The 21852-nt window shown below is 41.3% G+C and overlaps 1 protein-coding gene across 1 annotated transcript in view; it reads right to left on the minus strand.

Moving 5' to 3' along the window:
* LOC140738444 (clustered mitochondria protein homolog) overlaps positions 1–19638 on the minus strand; it is a 93370-nt gene extending 73732 nt beyond the window's left edge. Inside the window, exons 1-7 of the mRNA XM_073065731.1 lie at positions 19524–19638; positions 11306–11481; positions 10634–10805; positions 9504–9647; positions 8481–8626; positions 7793–7947; positions 5442–5567 (exon numbers count right to left, since the gene is read on the minus strand). Of these exons, the coding sequence (XP_072921832.1) occupies positions 5442–5567; positions 7793–7947; positions 8481–8626; positions 9504–9647; positions 10634–10805; positions 11306–11437 (875 nt within the window). The 5' untranslated portion in view covers positions 11438–11481; positions 19524–19638. The remainder of the gene's footprint in view (positions 1–5441; positions 5568–7792; positions 7948–8480; positions 8627–9503; positions 9648–10633; positions 10806–11305; positions 11482–19523) is intronic.
* Positions 19639–21852: the final 2214 nt, after the last annotated feature.

A 21852-nucleotide genomic window follows, 5' to 3' on the forward strand; every position in this document is an offset into this window, starting at 1 on the left:
GAACCCCAAAAGACCCCCCCTACCCCTCCCACACACAAGCAGCAGCAAAAGCATCAACCCTCCCCCTCCCTCTCACCCCACTTGCTCCAGCAAAGAGTATCAACCCCCCACCACAGAACCAACAGCAAACCCCCAGAGGGACCATGACCTAAAATCCATCAATGACTACTGTCCATTCCAACACTTTGACAGGTTCTCTCTCGCTCACTCACGAGGGATAAAAACTTCTCTAATCAAAAGATCGTGGCAAGTAGCTTCTTCTCAATATGTGCACCACACATCCCTGCTGCTGTCAGAGCTCTGTCTGTCTGTTTATATCATGTGTTGACACTCCCACAGGATCACTGTTCCTTTTCTAAGGCATCCATCTATGGCGTCAACGACTTTTCAGTCCCGCTGCAATGGGCTCCTTAATTTGACTGTCAACTCAAATGCACAACTCCATATCCTTCAAAGCCAATTGCCTGAGTGGCTCACACATCTTACTTGATAGCCCCTGTATCTCCTTCGGTACTTTTGATTGACTTCAGACAATTCCTGGTGTTTACATTTTCCAAGAGCAATTAAATGATGTCTCAGCCTGCAAATCCCCCATCCCTTGAATTAGTTAAAACAAAAGATTTTACTCATTCAGGCTTGTTCCTCAGTGTTCTCAGTGATTGGTAACAATGGTGCTCTGCTTCTTCCATACTTACTGCACCAAACTTTACTAAAGTTCCTCTGGTGAATGAATTTATTCAAATCTTACATCCATCCCACAGCACGATGGAGTCCGTCTTTGCATTATAACTCCGTCGCAGTGTACAGACACGTGAATTTAGAAGTCTAATGGCCTGTAGGAAAGAAGCTGTCCCATAGCCTGTATGCCCTGGCTTTCATGCTGCAGTACCGTTTGCCCGGCGGAAGCAGCTGAAACAGTGTACAGTTGGGGTGACTGGTGACCCTGATGATCTTTCGGGTTTTCTTTATTCAACTACTGGTGGAAATGTCCTCAATGGAGGGAGGTTCACATCCACAGATGCGCTGGGCTGCCTGTACCACTCTCTGCAGTGCCCAGTGATCAAGATTGGTGCAGCTCCCATACTAGTTGGTGATACAGCCAGTCAGGATGCTCTCAATGGTGCCCCTGTAGAAGGTCCTGAGGATTTGGGGGCTCGTATTGAACTTATTCAGTCACCTGAGGTGGAAGAGATGCTGTTGTACTTTTTTTTGTGCCAGTGTGTACGGTCCAGGTGAGATTTTCAGTGATGTGTATGCTGAGGAACTTGAAACAACTCACCCTCTCAACTGCAGTCCCACTGATGTTGAACGGGGTGAGCTCATCTCCATTCCTCCTGTAATCCACAATCAGCTCTTTTGTTTCATGGACATCGAGGGAGAGGTTGTTACCTTGGCACCACTGCGTCCGGGTGTTAACCTTTTCTCTGTAGGTTGTCTTCCAGGGCTGTGGCTCCTCTTCCACTAAGTCACTTAGGTACAGGTACATTTTCAGCTCACTCCCCAGCTTCCTAACAGATCCAAACTGGATACCCAGAGGATAAGCAGCTCTACTAAGGTTACATTCACTGGCTCCAATGGTCTCTAACTCAATTAAGTTTGTCCCCTATGCTTGAATTGCTAGCTCATGCACAATGTTCTCATTATCCTCGTCTCTGCAAAGAAAGCAATGGCTGGAATTTCTGGAAGCAATTCGGAAGGCACAGGATATACGGTATACATCCCAGAGGGGAAGAAGTATTTTAAAAGGAAAGATGACACAACTGTGGCTAACAAGTCAAAGCCAACTGAAAAGCCGAAGAAAGGGGATATAATAGAGAAAAGGTTAGTGGGAAGCTAGAGGATTGGGACACTTTTAAAAACCAACAGAAGGCAAATAAAAAAAGTTATTAAGGTAAAGATGGATATGAAAGTAAGCCAGCCAATAATATTAAAGATGATACCAAAAGTTTTTTTCAGATATATAAAGTGTGAAAGAGGTGAGAGTGGATATCGGACTGCTGGAAAACTGTGCTAAAGAGGTAGTAATGGTGGGGGGGGGGGGGGGGGGAAGACAATGAAATGGCGAATGAACTGAATAAGTATTCTGCATCAGCCTTCACAGTGGAAGAAGCTAGCAGTATGGTGGAAGTTCCAGGTGTCAGGGGACATGAAGTGTGTGAAGTTACCATTATCAGTGAGAAGGTTCTTGAGAAACTGTAAGGTCTGAAGGTAAATAAGTCACCTGGACCAGATGGTGTAAACCCCAGGGTTTTGAAATATGTGGCTGAAGAGATTGTACAGGCATTAGTAGTGATCTTTCGAGAATCACTAGACTCTGGTAGACTAGAAAACTGCAAATGTCACTCCACTCTTCAAGAAGAGAGAGAGGTAGAAGGAAGGAAACTATAGGCCAGTTAGCTTGACTTCAGTGATTGGCAAGATGTTGGAGTTGATTATTAACGATGAGGTCTCAGGGTGTAGAGGCACATGGTAAAATAGGCCATAGTCAGCATGGTTTCCTCAAGGGAAAAATCTTGCCTGACAAATCTGTCCTAATTCTTTTAAGAAATAACAAGCAGAATAGACAAAGGAGAATCAGCTGGTGTGGTGCACTTAGAATTTCAGAAGGCCTTTGACAAAGTGCCAGACATGAGGCTCCTTAACAAGTTGCAAACCAATTGTCTTACAGGAAAGATTCTAGCACGGATAAAGCATTGACAGGAGGCAAAGAGGGGGAATAAATGGTAACTTCTCTGGTTGGCTGCTGGTCACTAGTGGTGCTCCATTGCAGGTCTGTGCTGGGATCATTTGTTTTTACATTATATGTCAGTGATTTGGATGATGGAATTGATGCCTTTGTTGCAAAGCTTGCAGACAATATGAAGATAGGTGAAGGGCAGATAGTTTTGAGGAAGTAAGAGGCTACAGAAGAATGGACAAAGAAATGGCAGATGGAACACAGTCTCCGGAAGTGTATGGCCATCCTCTTTTGGTAGAAGAAATGTAAGGGTTGACTATTTTCTAAAGGGAGATAAAATACAAAAAAAAAACAGTGCAAACAGACTTGAGAGTCTTTGTGCAGGATTGCTTAAGTGTTAATTTGCAGGTTGAGTCTGTGATGAGGAAGGCAAATGCAATGTTAGCATTCATTTCAAGAGAAGGAGAATATAAAAGCAAGGGTGTAAGGTTGAGACTTTATAAAAACACTGATGAGGCCTCACGGAGTATTGTGAGCAGTTTTGGGTTCCTTATCTTAGAGATGTTGTGCTGAAACTGGAGAAGGTTCAGCATGATTCCAGCACTGAATGGCTTGTCACGTGAAGAGTTTTTGATGGCTCTGGGCAGAAAGAGGGGGGGGGTGGGGGCGACCTCATTGAAACCTAATGAATGGTGAAAGACTTTGATGGAGTGGATTGGAGAGGATGTTTCCTATGGTGGGAGAATCTAAGACCAGAGGACACACCCTCAGAATATAGCAGTGTCCTTTTAGAACAGAGATAAGCAATTCCTTTAGCCAGAGAGTGGCGAATCTGTGGAATTCTTTGCCACAGACAGATGTGGAGGCCAAGTCTTTAAGGCAGAGGTTGATAGATTCTTGATTGTTCAGGGCATGGAAAGATATGGGAAGAAGGCAGGATATTGGGGCTGAGAGGAAAATTGTATCAGCTATGATGAAATGGCAGAGCTGACTCAATGGGCCAAATGGCCTAATTCTGCTCCTATATCTTATGGTCTTGAAGTTGTCTTCATATTCAAGTGTGAGCTGTACTCCTGAGATGATTGTTTACATTGAAGCAATCTTCAGGATCATGTTTTGGTATACCTTTATCAATCTCATCTGTTGCACTGTAATACTTACAGATATAGCATTTATATCTCTTTGGTCCACTACAGAGTTCACATCCCAGTTGTCTTAATTATTTTAGATCCTGGATTTTCAGACATCTTCTACACAGAGGCTCTCTTTAGCCTTATTACTCACATAGCAACTTGGCTTCAACTGCATGAACTCAAGATCAGTGCTTTGATTTTTTGGGTTGTGGCGGAAGGGTCTTGCATTTTGCTCCCATCCTGATCGAGGATTTTGATCAGGAAAGTGTTGCTTCCATAGATTTCACTGAATATATCCATTCCTCCATTTATGAGAGGAATGTGTTCCAGTAAAGAAAAAAGTTTCATTCTGAAACTAACCATCTCCCATAGTAGCTATTTATTCGGTCTGGTCTCCCAGATTTCACAAATAATCTAATCCCCAATGAGCAAATCCATCGAGTCTCCAAAGCTGCAAATGTCCGTTAATAATCTGAGCTCTTTTTAAGAAAATATTAAAGAGCTTGTGTAAAACCCTAGACCAACTCAACACTTTCATTTCTAGTCAGGTCGCAACATGTTATTAATACATTTAATTATTTTTCCAGAACTTCATTTCAGGATTAAGATCTGGTAAAATTCTCCATTCTTGTGGTCAGTGATAGGTCAACATCTTCACTTTAAACCTACTGCAGTTTATCTGACTCACCCAGCTCAACTTAGAACATGAACTCTATCCTTGTAATTGGTGCAATCTTTATACAAATTAGTTGTCTGGAAATCCTGTGGTTCAGGTGTCTTTATTTGTACCATGTGACCATTATAATTGACTCATGTAGTTGTATGTTCATAATTTCTATTTTGGAAGGCTTATGTTGAATTTATGATATTACAATTCAAAAACAGAGTCTAAATTTCTTAATTTCATCAACAACTTCATTTCCCCAAGACACTCTAAACCAGCAGTTCCAAGCATTTTTTATAGCATGGGCCAATATCATTAAGCAAGGGGTCCATGGACCCCAGGTTGGGAACCCCTGCTCTAAACCATTAAATAATTAATTCACAGAGGTGGGGGAGAGGGGGGAGGGAGAGGGGGGAGGGAGAGGGGGGAGGGAGAGGGGGGAGGGAGAGGGGGGAGGGAGAGGGGGGAGGGAGAGGGGGGAGGGAGAGGGGGGAGGGAGACACAACACTTCTTCTGAGTACTTTGTCTAGGATCAAAGATTCAAAATACATATCAAAGCACATATGCACTTTTCATCCCTCAACTTTGTCTTCCCCACAGTCTCGGAATAAAGAACCATGGAAACAAGTTATTCAAAGAAAAACATCAAGCCCCATTCCCCCTCACACACATAAAAAAAATTGCATAAATGGGAAAAAAGTGAAAACACAGAATATAACACATAAAATCATAAGGCAGATTTCAGTTCAGTTCAGGCCAGACAGATTTGAGAAATTCTACATTAAATAATGAAGCGAAAGGCAGAACAGTAGTCACCTTGTACGAATCTTCGAGGTACTAGCCAACATCATAAATCAGGGGTTCCCAATAATTTTTTAATGTAATGGACCAAGATCATTAAGTGAGGTTGGGAACCCCTGTATTAGCCCCTCCTTGATAAGATACCGTCCATTAGGTCCATACATACCTCTTCTTTTGCAGTGCTGCAAAGTTCTTCTTGAATATTGGGCTAATTTGATTCAGAAGATCCACCAGTGAATGGCATAGTAGATTGGGATTGTCAGATTTTGGGTTAAACTCATCCACTGTTGATCTAATTATAACAGAACACAAGTTTTTTTTTATTTCAAGGTTTATAGAAGGAAACAGGACTGGTACAGGCCTCTTGGCCCACCTTGGTACCAGTCCAAACAAATCCCATCTTCTTGCTCCCTTGCATAACATCCAGTTCCCTGTATGGTTAGGTTTCTAGCTAAGCACCACTTAAAAGTTATATCATATCTGTTTCTACCACTTACTCTAGCAGTGAGTTCTAGGCAACTACTGCTCTCTGTGCAAAGCACTTGCCTTGAAATCACATTTAAACTTTCCTTCTCACACCTGAAACCTATGCTCTCCAATGTTTGACCCATCCACTTTTGGGGGTGGGGGGGGGGAAAGACTCCAGCTAACTACACCACCATGACTTTTTTTTTTAAACTCTTCTGTTAGGTCATCAATCAGTCTCCAGCAGTCTAAAAAAAATCCAAGTCTGTCCATAACCCCTTTTAGTTAAAACAACACCCTGGTAAACTCTTCTGCACCCTCTCCAAAGCCTCTCTTGAAGACTGTGGCATCAAGGAACAGCAGACTCTACCCCAAATGTGCACTTACCAAACTTCTATGCAGCTGCAACATAACTTTCCAGCTTCTGTATTTAGTGCCACAACCCGTAAAGGCAAGCACTTTGTACGCCTTCTTTATAACTCTATAAAACGTACTATTAGTGAATTTAGCAGCCGTGATACAATGCTGCAGCAACTATTCTCTCATCAATGTCATTATAAGACCAAAAGATATTGGAGTAAAATTAGGCTATTTGGCCTATCGAGCCCGCTCCACCTTGATAGTATTATGTTACTGTCCCTTTTTCATCTCATTCGTTCATTGTGTCATGTCCTATGGCGTGGGTGATCAGGACCACAATTGTTCTTGGCAAATTTTTTCTACAGAAGTGGTTTGCTATTGACTTCTTCCAGGTGGTGTCTTTACAAGACAAGTAACCCCAGCCATGATCAATACTCTCGGAGATTGTCTGCCTGGTGTCGCATTACCAGGACTTGTGACATACACCGGCTGCTCATACGACTGTCCACCACCTGCTCCCATGGCATTGTGTGACCCTGATTGGAGGAATAAGCAGGTGATACACCTTACAGAAGGGTGACCTGCAGGCTAGTAGAGGGAAGGAGCGCCTTACACTTCCTTTGTTTGAGATGCATCTCCACCCCACCCACCCAATTTTCATCTCATTTCTTTAAAATACCTCATTTGTGGTCAAGCCCTATGCTCCCCATCACCTGACCTGCCTTAACCAATCTCCATTTTTTTCTGTCTTAAGATTCACTCCTCCCACCAGCACCATTTTGTGGCAACACCCCAATACTCTCACTTTTTTGCCACAGATGCTGCCTTCCTTGGCTGACTTCAGATTCCAGAATCAACAGTTCGAATTGCTTCCCATTGCTTTTGCTTTTATATAAATCTGCTCAGCAGTAATACCAATTCATGCACCTACAAGGGGTGATTGATATGTTCGCAGCCCAAGGTAGAAGGATTCAATTTTAGAAAACCTAGCACATTTATTTTTCAACATAGTCCCCTCCTACATTTACACACTTAGTCCAGCGGTCGTGGTGCGTACAGATCTTGGACCTCCAGAAAGTGTCCAGATGGGTGATTGATAAGTTTGTGGCCTAAGGTGGAAGGAGATGAGTTATACAGCTCTCATTACAGGCACATACAGTTCAACTCTTGAGTGATTATGCAGAAAGTTTGAAGCTAATAAATCACCTCCTTCTACCTTAGGCCATGAATTTATCAATCATCCCTGATGAGTTATTAATTTCAAACTTTCTGCATAATCACTCAAAGTGTTGACCTGCACATGCATGTAATGAGAGCTGTATAACTCATCTCCTTCCACCTTAGGCCACAAACTTATCAATCACGCATCTGGACACTTTCTGGAGGCCTAAGATCCGTATGCACCACGACCGCTGGACTAAGTGTGTAAATGTAGGAGGGGACTATGTTGAAAAATAAATGTGCTAGGTTTTCTAAAATTGACTCGTTCTACCTTGGGCCATGAACTTATCAATCACCCTCGTAATTTTTCATAAATTTTAATAGGTTTTCATAAATTTCACATTGTATTCAAATGTACTTTCTTTATTTAATAGAACACTGGCAATTAAATCATCGAAAGTCCCATTGGCTCAAGATTCAAGATCTCAAGATTCTTGCTGAAGGAACACATTCATGAAGGTTTAAACTCACTGATTGATATAGAATCCTCGCGTGGACGCGGTGATGCTGACATGACGATCCTCCATGGTAACGATGTTCAGATACATAAGGTCTCCACGCATTTTACGGTTACCGGGTGGAGGATTCCACCCGCTCATCATCAGAGACTTCAGGCACTGCAGATGCTACAGAGAGGATTTCCATTAGCCACTTCCGTGTCCTCATTTAACCCAAAGGCAGAAAAAAGGCCCGTAAAAAAAGGAAAATAATTAGAATCAGAAATGAAGAGAAAATGCAGAAAATACTCAGGAAGTCAGGCAGCATCTGAGGGTAAAGAGAGAAAAGTAGCATCTGGAACATCTTCAGTATTTCATTTTTACTTCAGTTTTCCAGTAATTGTTGTGTATTGATGTTACAAGTAGAATTAGTGTGTCTACTAACTAAAATAGTCTCAAAAATCAAGACATTTATTACCAAAATACAGTCAAGAATGACAGAAGCAGTCAAAGTGTAAGAAAAGGGAACTCTCAGAGGAAGCTGTTGTGCAAACACTTATTTGCGGCAGCCGTGTTTCCCAAACATCACAACCTGCAGACCACAACTTTGCCCAACCAGAGATTTCACAATGCAAGTTTCTTCAAAATCAAGAGGGAAAATAACATGCCAGCAGAACAATTCATCACTCTATTGCAGATGAAATAATTTCCTTATAATCTACCTTGTTGTCTGTGGTTATTGGCTGGAGAAGCGATAGGGGTCGATCTTTGGATCCTGGCAAAATATATTCTGGAGGCGAGCATTCAACAGTGTCGAGTGGTTGATCGGAACCAGAGCGCCTTTTCCTCTTTCCAGGTGCAGCTGTTTCTGGAGAACAAAAGTGATTTTTTTCTTTTCAACCTCCTCCTCAGGAACCATTACCTTGTCATATTTCTTTAAAAGAATAAAAACCTGAAATTGGGGCCCAGAACACAAATGAAATTCATCCTACTTAATTCATGTTTAGTTCATCAGAATATCAGCAGAACTTATCAATAACAACCGTCTCACAAGTTTCCAACTTCATCACAATTTACTAATAAGGCTAATGTGTTTGTCACCTCTTCAGTATGTGTTTGTCATGAGAGGTGTTTGTCACCTCTTCACCTCTCACTTCCAGTATGAAAGGATTACCACACACCTTTGCCATAGCGTTTGGAGGCTTGAGTTCCTCAATGATCCAGAGAGCTATGTTGACTGGGGTCAGGGCTTTATGCTTTGGTCCTTGGTAGGGCCACCCATGCCAAACAGGTCAAAGGGTATAGGCCAGATTAAGAATGGCCCACTGGTCCTCCAGGTTTGTGTGTGTGTGGGGGGTTCAGCTTAGGGCAGACAACCCTGACTGGTCAAAATGAAATTCTTATGGAAGCAGCAAAGAAGAACCCTTCTATATTTGTGTGTGGCGTGGGCAGTATGGACAGACAGAGAAGAACAACTATCATGGCTGCCATAAACATTAGCAGCATAACAGGCAGTAAGTAATACTACACAAACAAAGCACAACTATAACAAATCAAGCAATATTGTAATTTAGTTTCCAACCTAATGCTGAAGCCCTATGCATTTACTGAAAGCTACCTGAAGTCACAAAATCAAAGCGTATGTGGCTCTTAATTCCAAAGAATAGGAGACTTTCAATCTACAAATCAAACTGAAGCTTTGCTTCCCCACTTTTTTTCAAATAAAATATTTGTGCAAATCATACCTCCAGCATCCCCTTCATAGACATTACTCAAGAAGGAGAGTGAGCTACACTCAATGCCATTATAGGCATCACCAGAGTCCAGACTCTTCAACAAATCCTGAATGCGACGAATGTGAAGTCGAGCTTCTCGGATAGTGTATGGTTCTGAAAAAAAATTTTGAGAAAAATAGTAACTTCAACAACATACCCAAAGGACACGTACAGGGGTGAAGTTCAAAATGGAAAATATATGAAGTAATAAAGAGAAAGATTATTGAAAATCCAGTTTGCTGTTTCACCAAAACAGCTAAGGTTCGATTACAAACAAAGAGGACCTGGGAGAAGCAAATTGGGCACAGATGCTTGTAAAATGACAGCTGAAAAGTGGGCATATTTCAAAAGAAAATTTGTAAAAGTTCAAGGCCAACATCTACAGATAAGAATGAAAGACAATGATTCAGGAAATAAAAGCAAACACAAAGCAGATGTAGACAACCAGAGGTCTCTTGAGAAGTGTGCAGTGTATAGAAGAGAACTTAAGAATGAAAGTACAAGGGCAAAAGGGGTCAAGAAATTTCTTTGGCAAGCAAGGAGAGGAATCATCCTAGAACAATCTATGAGCATATCAGGAACAAGAGGGAGGGAGCAAAAGAGTGGGTATCCTTCAGGACCAAAGGGGTACATTATGTGTGGAACCAGAGGATACTTCCTACCTGCAACCACCAAAGAGAAAGACCTACAAGATCATGAGTTCAAGGAGTAGTAAATGTATAGTCTGAAGCAGGTCACTATTCAGAAGGAACAGACCTTGATAAGGTTCATAATGTCATTAGGATTCATAAATCCCAGGGTTTGGAATGAGATCTACCCCTGGTAGCTCTGAGAAGCAACAGAGGAGCCAGCTGTGCCCCCTATGGAGACTTTATGTTTCTGCTAACCACAAGATGAGAAGACAGCTAATCCCAACTTCTGTACTCAGCACATTGAGTAACGAGGGCTGATGTGCCAAAGGCTCGCATTACAACCCTCTCTACTTGTGACACCACTTTCAAGCAATTATGGATCTGTAACCCCAGCATCCAAGTATCTAACAAGACATTGAAAATCTAAACAAAGCAGCAAGATTGTTTAACAAAAGTGCCACTCTTTACCTTCAACCACTCGAAAGACAGATCCATTCTTCAGTCCTTCTATACTTTTCAATTCTGCAAAGTTATCCAAAATGTTGCCATCATACTGAAGTGAGAAGCAGGTTCGATGGCATGTGTCCTCACGGTCCATCAGAATCCGGATAATCTCTTGGACCATTTCCTGAGAAGATAACTACAGAAAGAACAAAATTACACTGGGTGAAACCAACTCCTGCATCAAACCATCTCTAAGCAAACAGCTTAAAACAACTGGGCATTCATGCAATTTTTAATAATTATAGTTACAAAGTAAATCCACAATTATCGATAGGACTTCTCCAGTTGCCAGACTAAGTCAAGTTACTCTGATTTGGATATTCCAAAATCCTCATCTGTGGTTGAAACATTTATCCAATTCTAGACCATATTTGTTAGTGTTTCTCTTGCAATACATTCTTTCATTCAAAGCTCTGCTGCCTATATCTTATTGTGCACACATCAATATCTGGCTGCTCATATCTTAATGTTTCAAGAGTAAAATATTACAATTAATCTTTTGCTTCGAATATGTTTATTTCTTTTTTTCTTGATTACAACTCTGAAGGACACTGGGGCCATTTTTATTTTCTAGTTAAAAGGCTGTCACATAACAAAAACATTCTGAATTTCCATCAAGAGAAGAAAATAACTTGCCTGAAGGTCAATAATGTCACTTCCGGGCACTTGGACCTTAATATTGAGTGTGCCCCGAGAAGAAGTGACAGCATCGCTGTTTGTTTGCACGCCATTAGCAGCTATGGTTGCACAAGACTTTGGTACTGCCATCTCAGAGTCTGTACCATTAAGAAGAGTAACTCTTCACTCAGGATCTATATTGAATGAAATAATAATAATCAGAACTTAGTTACAAGTATCATGTCAAAATGCAGTGGCTATATTTGAATAGAAAGCAAAGCTCAAATATAGAATTTAGGAATTACAAAATTGACCTACATCAAAGCCAAAAGTACCAGCTCAAAATGCCAACCCATCCCTCCAAGTCCATCTCTGGAGACAAACTGTCTACTGACATCTTTTCTAATCCTACTGATTCCCATGGCCATCTTGACTGTACCTCTTCCAAGTCTGCCTCCTGTAGAGTTACTCCCTATTCTCAGTTCCTTTGTCTCCACCACATCTGTTTCCAGGATGAGGCCTTCCTTTCTAGAACATCAGAGATGTACTCCTCCTTCTAAGAACGAGGTTTCCCTTCCTCCACTATTGTTCTCGCCCCGATCTCCACCACTTTCTAGACATCTGTCCTTTCCCCATCTTCCTGCCGCCTTAACAGGAATAGAGTTTCTCTTGTCCTCACCTACCACCACATGAGCCTCCACATCCAACACATCATTCTCTACAACAGGATCCTATCACCAACTCATCTTTACCACCACACCCCACCACTCCATTTTCTGCAGGGCTTGATCCCTCCACCATTCCCTTGTCCATTCATCCCTAATCCCACTAATCTTCCTCCCTAAAAGTGACAGAAATGCTACAACTGCCCATTCATCCCCTCCCTTACCTCCATTCAGGGCCCCAAACGGTCCTTCCAGGGGAGGCAACACTTCACCTGAAGATCTGTCGGGGTTGTTTATTGTATCTGGTGCTCCAGAGATGGCCTCCCCCTACACTGGGGAGACCTGAGGTAAACTGGGGGACCACTTTGTCGAGCACTCCAGATCCATCCGCCAAAAGCTGAATTTCCTGGTAGCCAACCATTTTAATTCCCATCACCATTCCCGTTCCAACATGTCGTTCCATGGCCCCCTCTTTTGCCACAATGAGGCCATTCTCAGGGTGGAGGTGCAACACCCCGTATTTCTGTATAAGTAGCCTCCAATCTGATGGCATGAACATCAATTTCTCCTTCATGATAATTTCTTCCCCCGTTCCCTTCCCTCTTCTTCTGTTCCCCACTCTAGCCTCTTACCTTTTCCCCCCTCACCTGCCTATCACCTCCATCTGGTGCCCCTCCTTCCCTTATGGTCCACTCTCCTTTCCTATCAGATTCTTTCTTCTCCAGCCCTTTACCTTTCCTACGCCCTGACTTCACTTATCACCTTCCAGCTAGTCCTCCTTCCCCTCTCCCCACCTTTTTATTCTGGCACCTTCCCACTTCCTTTCCAGTGCTGGAGAAGCATCTCGGCCCAAAACATCGATTGTTTATTCATTTCCACAGATGCTGCCTGACCTGCTGAGTTCCTCCAGCATTTTGTGTGTTGCACAACATAGCATCAGCTTTACAGTGTTGACAATTATTAAATTTAAACTAAATTGAAATGTATCTACCCCATGAGTAAAGCATATGTTTACAGAAAACAGCACTCTAAAAATTTTCAGATTTTAATCTAGGGATTTCTGGTGTCTTCCAATGTTTCAAATACATGCCTACCCTGCTCAGCCCCGACCTAGGCACTAGAACAAGTTCAGATGCTTTCGTACTCTCTGTTCAGGCCCAGCAGACTGAACACTGCAATTTAGGGAAAGTCATCAGAACTCCATCATAAATTGCCATTGGCTACATGCCAGCAAGGTCTGGGTTCAGGCTAAAGTCTTAAAGTAATATTTGAATTTGGAACCTCACCCTTCGTAAAGTCACATTATGTTGCTTTCTAGGCACTTGAGACTTTCTAGCAGGTATTCTCCACGAATAGTTCCAAAAAAATCTGGTTCGGAAACCATTGATAAGCTCCTCTGTAGATTAACAAGGGTCAGTCCATTTAAAAAGATTATTTCAATACAAAGTGTTCTACAAAAACAAACGGAAACTCACCTGCACAAAATCTGAAATAGAATAGAAATATAAGAAATGCTCAGCTGATCTGGCAGCATCTTATTTTGGAGACTGCATAGTTCATATAGCCAGTCTGTCTCTTAGTCCCAGAGCAGTGCTTCAGTTTAAATGTTTTAAATGTGTTAAATACATGGTTTCCTATTTCAGAGCAGCATTCCGATTGAAACCTGTCTGTTTGGGTGTGCTCTGGGTGGATCTACCACACCCAGACTGCAGCAACCTTAAACAAAGCTTTACAAGTCAGGTTACAACTTATTTCATGCATCTAAAGTGCCTCACAACAGTGAAATGCTTTCAACAATGACACAGGATTAACACTTAATATTAGTTTTTTCCCCCCTTTTTCTTAACCCTTCAGTCACCAAGCAAGCTGAGAAAACAGGGAGAAGGCATCACCAAGCCTGTCTTGATTTCATTTACTAGACAAGTGAGCAATCCTCAGCTAGGCTTTTCCCTTTCCCAGTACTTGACACGGAAAGTTAAACTTGTTTCTCTTTCCTCAAATGCTGTCTCACCTGCCAAAATGCTTCCAGCATTTTCTTTTCATTTTAGGTTGCTAGCATTGCTGTTTTATTTTAATTTTCAATTACTGGTTAAATGAACTCCTTCAATACAAAATTATGCATATTCAAAATTCCTTAGGTCAGCTGAAGAAGGCATGGGACACTTTCATACCAGAAGTATGGTGGCCCAAGCACATGATTCTGGACACTTAACTTGGCTGAGCTCATACTATTCTCCCATGGTCATTTTGCTAAACCTCCAAGAAAACCACAATCTTGTCATTGGGTTTGCAGGCTTCTGTGGCTCAATGACCCAAACAGCCATGTTGGCTGGAGTCAGGGCTTCATGCTTTGGCGCTTGATAGGGTCACCCTTGCCATACAGGTCAAAGGGTAGAGGCCAAACTAAGAGTGGTCAAACCGGTCCTCCAGGTTTGGGGGTTCAGCTCAGGGTCAACAACCCCGACTGGTCAAAAAATAATTGTTATTAAAACAGCGAAGAAGAATATTCCCGCATCTGGGTGCAATGACATTCCCGAGTCTCCACCTGAGACTTGCAATACTGACAGTAGTGAAAACCAAGAGGAAGCTACTGACACGATGAAGGAAGCCCTGAACACCACCAGAGATGGAGGACCTGCAGTGTAACGGGCAGTAAGTAACTATGCTGCCACCTCACTCCTGTCCAACCACTTTTCACTAGAGCTCTATGAGAACTGCTTGACCTACAAATTATTGACTGAAAGATTATTGCTGTTATGTTTTCACATTGTTTCAACTTCCTTCCATCTTATTCTCATTGTACTCCCATTCTTAACAAGCTAGTCCATTAGCAATCCCAAAGAATATTTACTCAGGCCCTTGTACCGTAAAAAACAAATGCAAAAGAATATCCAATTGTTTCAGCTGTTGTTAGGTTATCGCCACTTTCATACTAACCCAAGTTTTCAGCAACATTGGCACATAGATAAGGAAGGTCTACGACTTGAACAGAAATTCTAATACAACCATTGCAGAGTAAAAGATTTCTTCCTATGCTAAAACCAAAATACCAGTACATATTTCTCAGCTCAAACTACCAGTATAACGTCTAATAAACAACAATTCCAATTTCACTCAATGTACCCAACTTACAACAATGTTAACAAAAACTAATTCAATGGTTCAAGCTCATCAAAAGTAGTATACTATGGATAAACATATTTACAAATGTATTTGTAAGCTTACAGAAAGTTCCCTATTCTACTAGCTTTTTCTTCATATGAACACTTTGCTGTACTGCAGAATGATCTCTGTATCACCCTAACAATTTGTTGTGCTATTTCTAATTTGTTAACACACTTATACAGGATTTTTCATTTGCTCTGTATTCTTGTGAGCAAGTAGCCAGGTTGGAAGCACCTGGCTTTCACAGTACAGGGAACAATGTATACTGTTAACTGTGCAATGAATTCTGCAAGTGTCTAGGAACCGGACTAAATGAGTATTGACTAGTTACAGTACAGCTGGGGGTGGATCAGGTCAGACTGCTCACACCAAGAAAGGTATTCAATGGTGAAGTATTCAAATAAGCATCAAGATTAGCTGGGTGAAGGAAAGGGTGGACAATCTATGGAGTTTCAATGATTGGTCCCTCCTCAAAAGCCACAACCTACATCGTCTTCTGCAAACTACCAGAGCAGTTCCAACATTTCTTCTCTCTCCAAGGTCCTCTAAAATGTTGCACCTTCCTATAATTGATGTGTATCTTAACTAGAATTCCATATCTCGCCTAGAAATTTCTGTAACCTGACAAAATACAGAAACAACTATGACCAAAATTACTAATGATATTCAGTGTTAAAAGTAATTCACATTCCTTACCTCTTTGAAGCTTAGATATAGCTGGCTACACCATCCTCCTCCAATGTCTCCATATTTGCCCACTTCCATACTTATCAAGCCAATCATCATCACACAACCCAACCAGCAATGGTTTCTTCCAGCATTTACATCTTTACTCCAAGTGACATCCAGACCAATTACTGGCACTTCTTTTTATCATTTATGCTCAGATCATTAGCAAAAATAAAAGAATGAAAGTGCAGTCCAAGCTTCTATATGAAGCCTGAAGGCAACAAACTACCTCACAAGAACATGGGAAAATAGGAGAGAAGGAGGCCATCAAGGCCCTCATCTTCAGCCCACTTTCCAACATGATTATGGCTGATCTATGCTGGACTCATTTTGTGCCATCAATTCTTTGATCAGTCAAACATTCATCTATTTCCATCCTAAATATTTCTAATGATCTAGCCTCACCACCTTCTGTGGCACAAAATTCCAGGAATTCTTTATCTTCTGTGAGAATAAATTTTTGCATACTTTTTTTTTTAAATGACTAGCCTCTTATCTTGTAACTCTATCCCCTTGGTACAGCTCTCCCAATGTGTCTAGCCCTTCCATCCTCTCTAACTTGTCCAACATGAGTAATGGAGAGCATATCCCTGATATCATATTTGACCTCCAAATCAATTTTTAAGAAACAAATCTGCAACATCATAGGAGGATCTAAGCAGAGGGAATATCCAAAGTGTAATTCAACAAATAAATTGAAAAACAAAATAGAACTGGCAAGAAGAATTCACAATATTTTCCATATTGTTTTCCCATTTCCTTGGTGGTTCAAATTTGTCTCTTTTTTTTTAAAGTAATCCTTCTGTGCTAAACCTGATTTGCTTTCTCAGAGGTGAATCACTATACTTTATCAGAGATGGGCCAGGTGTGTAGGCAGATAGCTTGGGAAATGTGCACTCCTCCTTATGTCCACACATTCTCCTGCATCAAGACTAAAGATCTCCATGCCTTCCTGGACACTCCACCACTTTGAGCAGTCATGAATCAGTGAGGATATTTCAATTTCTTCCCTCCCAATCCACAGTTCTCTAACCCCCTCAGTATGTTTTGAGAATGCCCTTAAATCATTCTCTACGTCATCTTAGAAATCCCATCCTCTGATAGAGACGTTGAATGTTTGGTATACAAGTTACACGGTCTACAAGTCATAGCTGACCAGGTGTGATCAGACCCTTGTTGCTGGAGATGTTAGCCTGAGAGAAAGCTGATTGAGGTTCCCCTTTGTGTCAATTCATTTGCAAGACATTTCTCCAGTGATTTATAATGTCACTGTGGGTTATTCACAACCATGAAACACAGGTGGGCAGGATAGAAGAAGGGAGGGGTGACATCATTTACAAGGAAAAGAAGGTGGGGGTAAGGTTTGTAATTGTCTAAATATTGATATTCAGGGGAGAAGAATTGATATGTATGAGCTTGCAGTGTTGCAGTCTAGGAAAACATGCTAAAACCATGTGTAAATCACAGCAAACACCATACTGAGAAACTGCATTACTGCTTCCATTACTCCAAGTTTCACTGCACACATCACTCCTATGACATGAGTTCTGCACCAATCTTTGGCAAGCAAGCAAGGCCGATCTGCTAAACCAGAAAACATTCAAGATCTTGATTGTATGTATTAATGCAGTCCAAAGAATGTACGTGCGTGCACCTTTTAAAAAAGATGAAGTCAGTTGCATAAACATTTATCACTATCGCCGAAAAAATAATTTCACTGGGTGTGTCAATTTTCCAGCAACAGTTGCAAAAACGTGCTCGGCTACCAGTAGTCCTTAAAACTAGTACAGGCAGCGAGTTACAGCCTTCGTCTTCTGATTTTTTTTTTAATTTAAAAAACAGAGCAGCCTATCATATCAATATTTTTCCCCAAGAGACTCTCCCACATTCAACTAAAAGCATGAGATAATTTATAATACTACAGTACATATCATAATTCAGACTGATAAGCTAACTTCTGATACAAAACTCAGCTCCTTAAAGAAAAGGTGGCTGTGAGAAATGACAACTAATTCATGCCTTCACTCATCTCTAGTAAGCAAGTGATGGACAACAGTCAAAAATGATACTGATACACAGATGGAAGAAATCAGCAAGAACTTCAACAATTTCAGAATTCATCTGAGTTTATATTGCTGATCTTAATATAGCAATACAATCTCTGAATTCTGTAAATTCAATTCACGACAGGGAAAAATTAAGTTGACAGCTTGCTTCTTGAATGTGAACTGATAAAGGGTTCCAAACTGTCACTACCATAAATACAAGATTCTTTCAAAATTTAAGTACAGGTTGAAATAAGTACAATTAAGGATGCTACAACACAGATTTCCACAACTTGTTTGAATCAGCATTAATTATATACTGCCACTTTAAGCATGTTTTCCTTTAGCAATTCAAACTTCAGTAATACTGTATATTCCAAGTTTTTTTTTACACTAAAATTTCATTTCTACAATCTATGAAAGTCGAAGTATGCAAAGCAATGGTTCCATTTAATATCAAAGAATGAATACAGTATACAACGTGAAATTCTTACTCTTCAGACATCCACAAAACAGAAGAAAACCACCAAAGAATGAGTGATAGCAAAATATTAGAACCTCAAAGCACATCAATGTCTTCCACTGTACCCTCAAGCGGAAAACTTGATGGCATATACATATGATATATTTTGCTGGTGCAGTTTGTAAAACACAGTCAATGCAGTTAAACTTTGATTGTCCAAGCACATTCAAAACTGCAGCCAGACTGGAAGCTTTTCCAGATTATAGAATAGCATTTCTATTAGGACCACAATACTTTTAACTCACGACTTGGTTTTCCAGTTAACCAGCTAAATTTCAAGGGAGCAAAACAACTGGAACTCATGCAAACAATGAGGGAGAACCGTGAACATGGCCTGCTAAGCCAAACACCAAAACCATTGGCATTTCCAAATAGTTGGATAGTTGTTCAGAGTTTCATTGTATGTTGCCAATCAAACCCCCAAACCACATCATGCATGTTTTAGATAGAAAATTATGTCAACTATATAAACACAAGGAAAAAAGAATGTGGTCTGTCATGTGAATAAAAATTTGGTGAAGCCAGTTTGCTTTAACGTGCTGTAAATACAATCCTGAACGAGGATGCACAGCCAACCCCAAATCTGATATCTTGACACACCCATTCCTCAGCATGAGTCACTAAATACCGATCAAGAGAAGCGAACATGGCTCACTGCCCCTCCCTTACCTTGCAAGATATGTTGAAGAAATCGTTGCACTGGCGCTGTTTCGTAGTTAAAGTTCATCTTTAAGACTGGCTATTAAACCCAAGCCTCTCTGATCTGCATTCGTTCGCACCATTACGAAAAATCTGCATGCCCTGTGCTTTACTAAAGAACTGATGGTGCGTGCATTATCTTAACTCTCTTGTCATAGGTCCAAGGGATTGTTCAGAGTTCTTTAAGCAAAGTTCCCAATTAAGTTGCTCATTGAATCGTCAACATTTTCTTTTTATCATCTCTATCCCACTCCCACCTTCTCTCCCTCACCAGAATCTTCACCACCCCGTTTATGATCATTTTCTCGCATGTTTTTATCATTCGAATTTTCTGTAACACGGCTGTTTTGGGCCTTTCACTCGCAGCTGTTCACAGCTCTCTGCATATTGTATCGGATCTGTGCTCTCACCTGTCCAAATTTCTGAAGTCTCCTTCTCGGGGCGTCAGCTGGTTTCCCGCCCAGCTTCAATCCCCGCACCTTTAATCTCCATACTAACTCCTTTATTTAAAAAGAACTCCCCTTTACTGCGTACAGGTAACTCGCGTCGCTCTTTGATTGGGCTTTTACATTAGTGAGGTGGCTAACGCCCAGTGCTCAAATATGGTCATTTTCCTTTTGAAAGTAGGCGTACTGGTCGGGGCGTTTACCAATGTGTGATAAGTTTAACTACTGAAGCTCCAACAAAGTTGAAGGAGAAATCCAAGAAAGGGTACTACTGGATTGATTCTAAAGAAAACAATGTCCGTATATGTATTGGATAAAGCTTAAAGGAAGCGAAGGCAGAAAAGATTGAAGGATGAAAATACAAAAACTCCCGAAATCCACACTTCCACATTTCTGCCTTGTGCCCAGAATCGTTGTTACAATTCAAACTCAGGTTGGAGGAGCAGCACCTCATATTCTGTCTGATGTAGCCTCCAGCCTGATGGCATAAATATCACTTCTCCAACTTGTCACCCCGCCCACGCTTTCCCTTTTCTTTTCCATTCCTCCTTCTGCTTCCCCTCCCACCCTCTTCTCATTTGTCATCACCTACTGCTGGTTCCCTTTTCTTCCAGAGTCCAGTGTCCTCCCCCTTTAGATTCCTTCTTCTTCAGCCCTTTATCTCTTCCACCCATCCCTTCTCAGCTTCTTTCTTCCCTCCCTCCCCCACTTACCTGGTCTCATCTATTACCTGATGAAGGGTCTTGGCCTGAAATACTGACTGTTTATTCCTTTCCATGAATGCTGAGTTCATTCAGTATTTTGTGTGCCTTGCTCACCTATAACCTGCCAGCTTGTACTCCCTCCCCTCACTCCACCTCTTTATCCTAGCTTCTGACCCCTTCCTCTCCAGTCCTGATGAAGGGTCTCGGCCCAAAACATTGACTGTTTATTCACTTCCATAGATACTCCCCGACTTGCTGAGTTCTTGCAGCATTTTGTGTGTGTGGCTCTGGATTTCCAGCATCTGCAGAATCTCCTGTGCCTACAGTTCATTTGCTTGTTATAAATTTCACGGTGGGATGGGAATGAAGTAGCTACAGGGAGAAGAGAAGAACAAACTGCTAATTTTTCAAAGTGATGTTGACATTTAGTTGGCTGTATCAGAACAAAGATGGATGCCAGAATTGTGGTCTTGGAACTTAATCATCCATCAGTCAAAATGGGTTTATTATAGTATATACAAGAAAGGCACAGAGACAGGGTGGCAAGATGACTTAAAATCAAGTCACTGACTATTAAACTCTCATTACGATTGCATGTGATCTGTATAATCCACTTCTGAAGTTACTAATGAGCATTTTTCTTGACCAATCTACATTTAACTTTTACTTCTTAATTAACCTGAGATGAGACCTCTGCCCCAGTTGGTACCTGATCATAACAAATCATCCCTTTGATTCAAAATTGCATTCCATCTAAGATCATTTGTAATAAAGACTTGTTTTTATGAATAGCTATATTTCCTTGTGTGACCACATGGTTTTTCAAAGCTTCATTCCTGCTGAGGTTAATTGCTTTCGGAGCAACCCCATGTTTTTATATCCTACAACTATTTAATTGCCTGCTTATTTGGAGCTAGCTTAACCCTTTCTAATGAATTTAATTTTCTTTGTTCTTATTTGCACTGCCAAGCCAGCAGGCTCTTTTACAGAAACCAGGCCTGACCTGAATAGGACAACGACACTTGTTATTTTACCAGCTGCATCAATGTCCAAAGTCCTATAAAAATATCATCTTACAGCTGTAAGTACTAAATACAGCTGGAGTGGAAGTCAGTGCAGCGATTTGTCACATTCACAATTTTCCAGAAAAGTGCAGAACATGATTTTACAAGGTCAACGAGCTGGCTGCTACATAAAACACAATTTAGCAATGTTAACACCATGACACCAGGAATGAAAGCAACTTAAATTTCTTACTAGCATGGTGATTTTGCGGGCACTGCCAAAACAATCTGTTTGTACCGCTTGTCCAAAATGCAAGAGATTCTGCAGATATCCAGAGCAACACACACAAAATGCTGGAGGAGCTCAGCAGGTCGGGCAGCAATTGATGGAATTGAACAAACAGTTGCCATTTCAGGCCAGGACTGGAAAGGCAGGAGGAGGAAGCCAGAGTAAGTAGGGGTGGGGTGGGGGAATGAGTAAAAGCTGGAAAAGATGAAATATCTGCAGATGCTGGAAATCCAAGCCATACACACACACAAAATACTGGAGGAGCTCAGCAGGCCAGGCAGCGTTTATGGAAAAGT

The sequence above is a fragment of the Hemitrygon akajei genome, chromosome 14 (assembly GCF_048418815.1).
Source record: "Hemitrygon akajei chromosome 14, sHemAka1.3, whole genome shotgun sequence".
NCBI lineage: Eukaryota > Metazoa > Chordata > Chondrichthyes > Myliobatiformes > Dasyatidae > Hemitrygon > Hemitrygon akajei.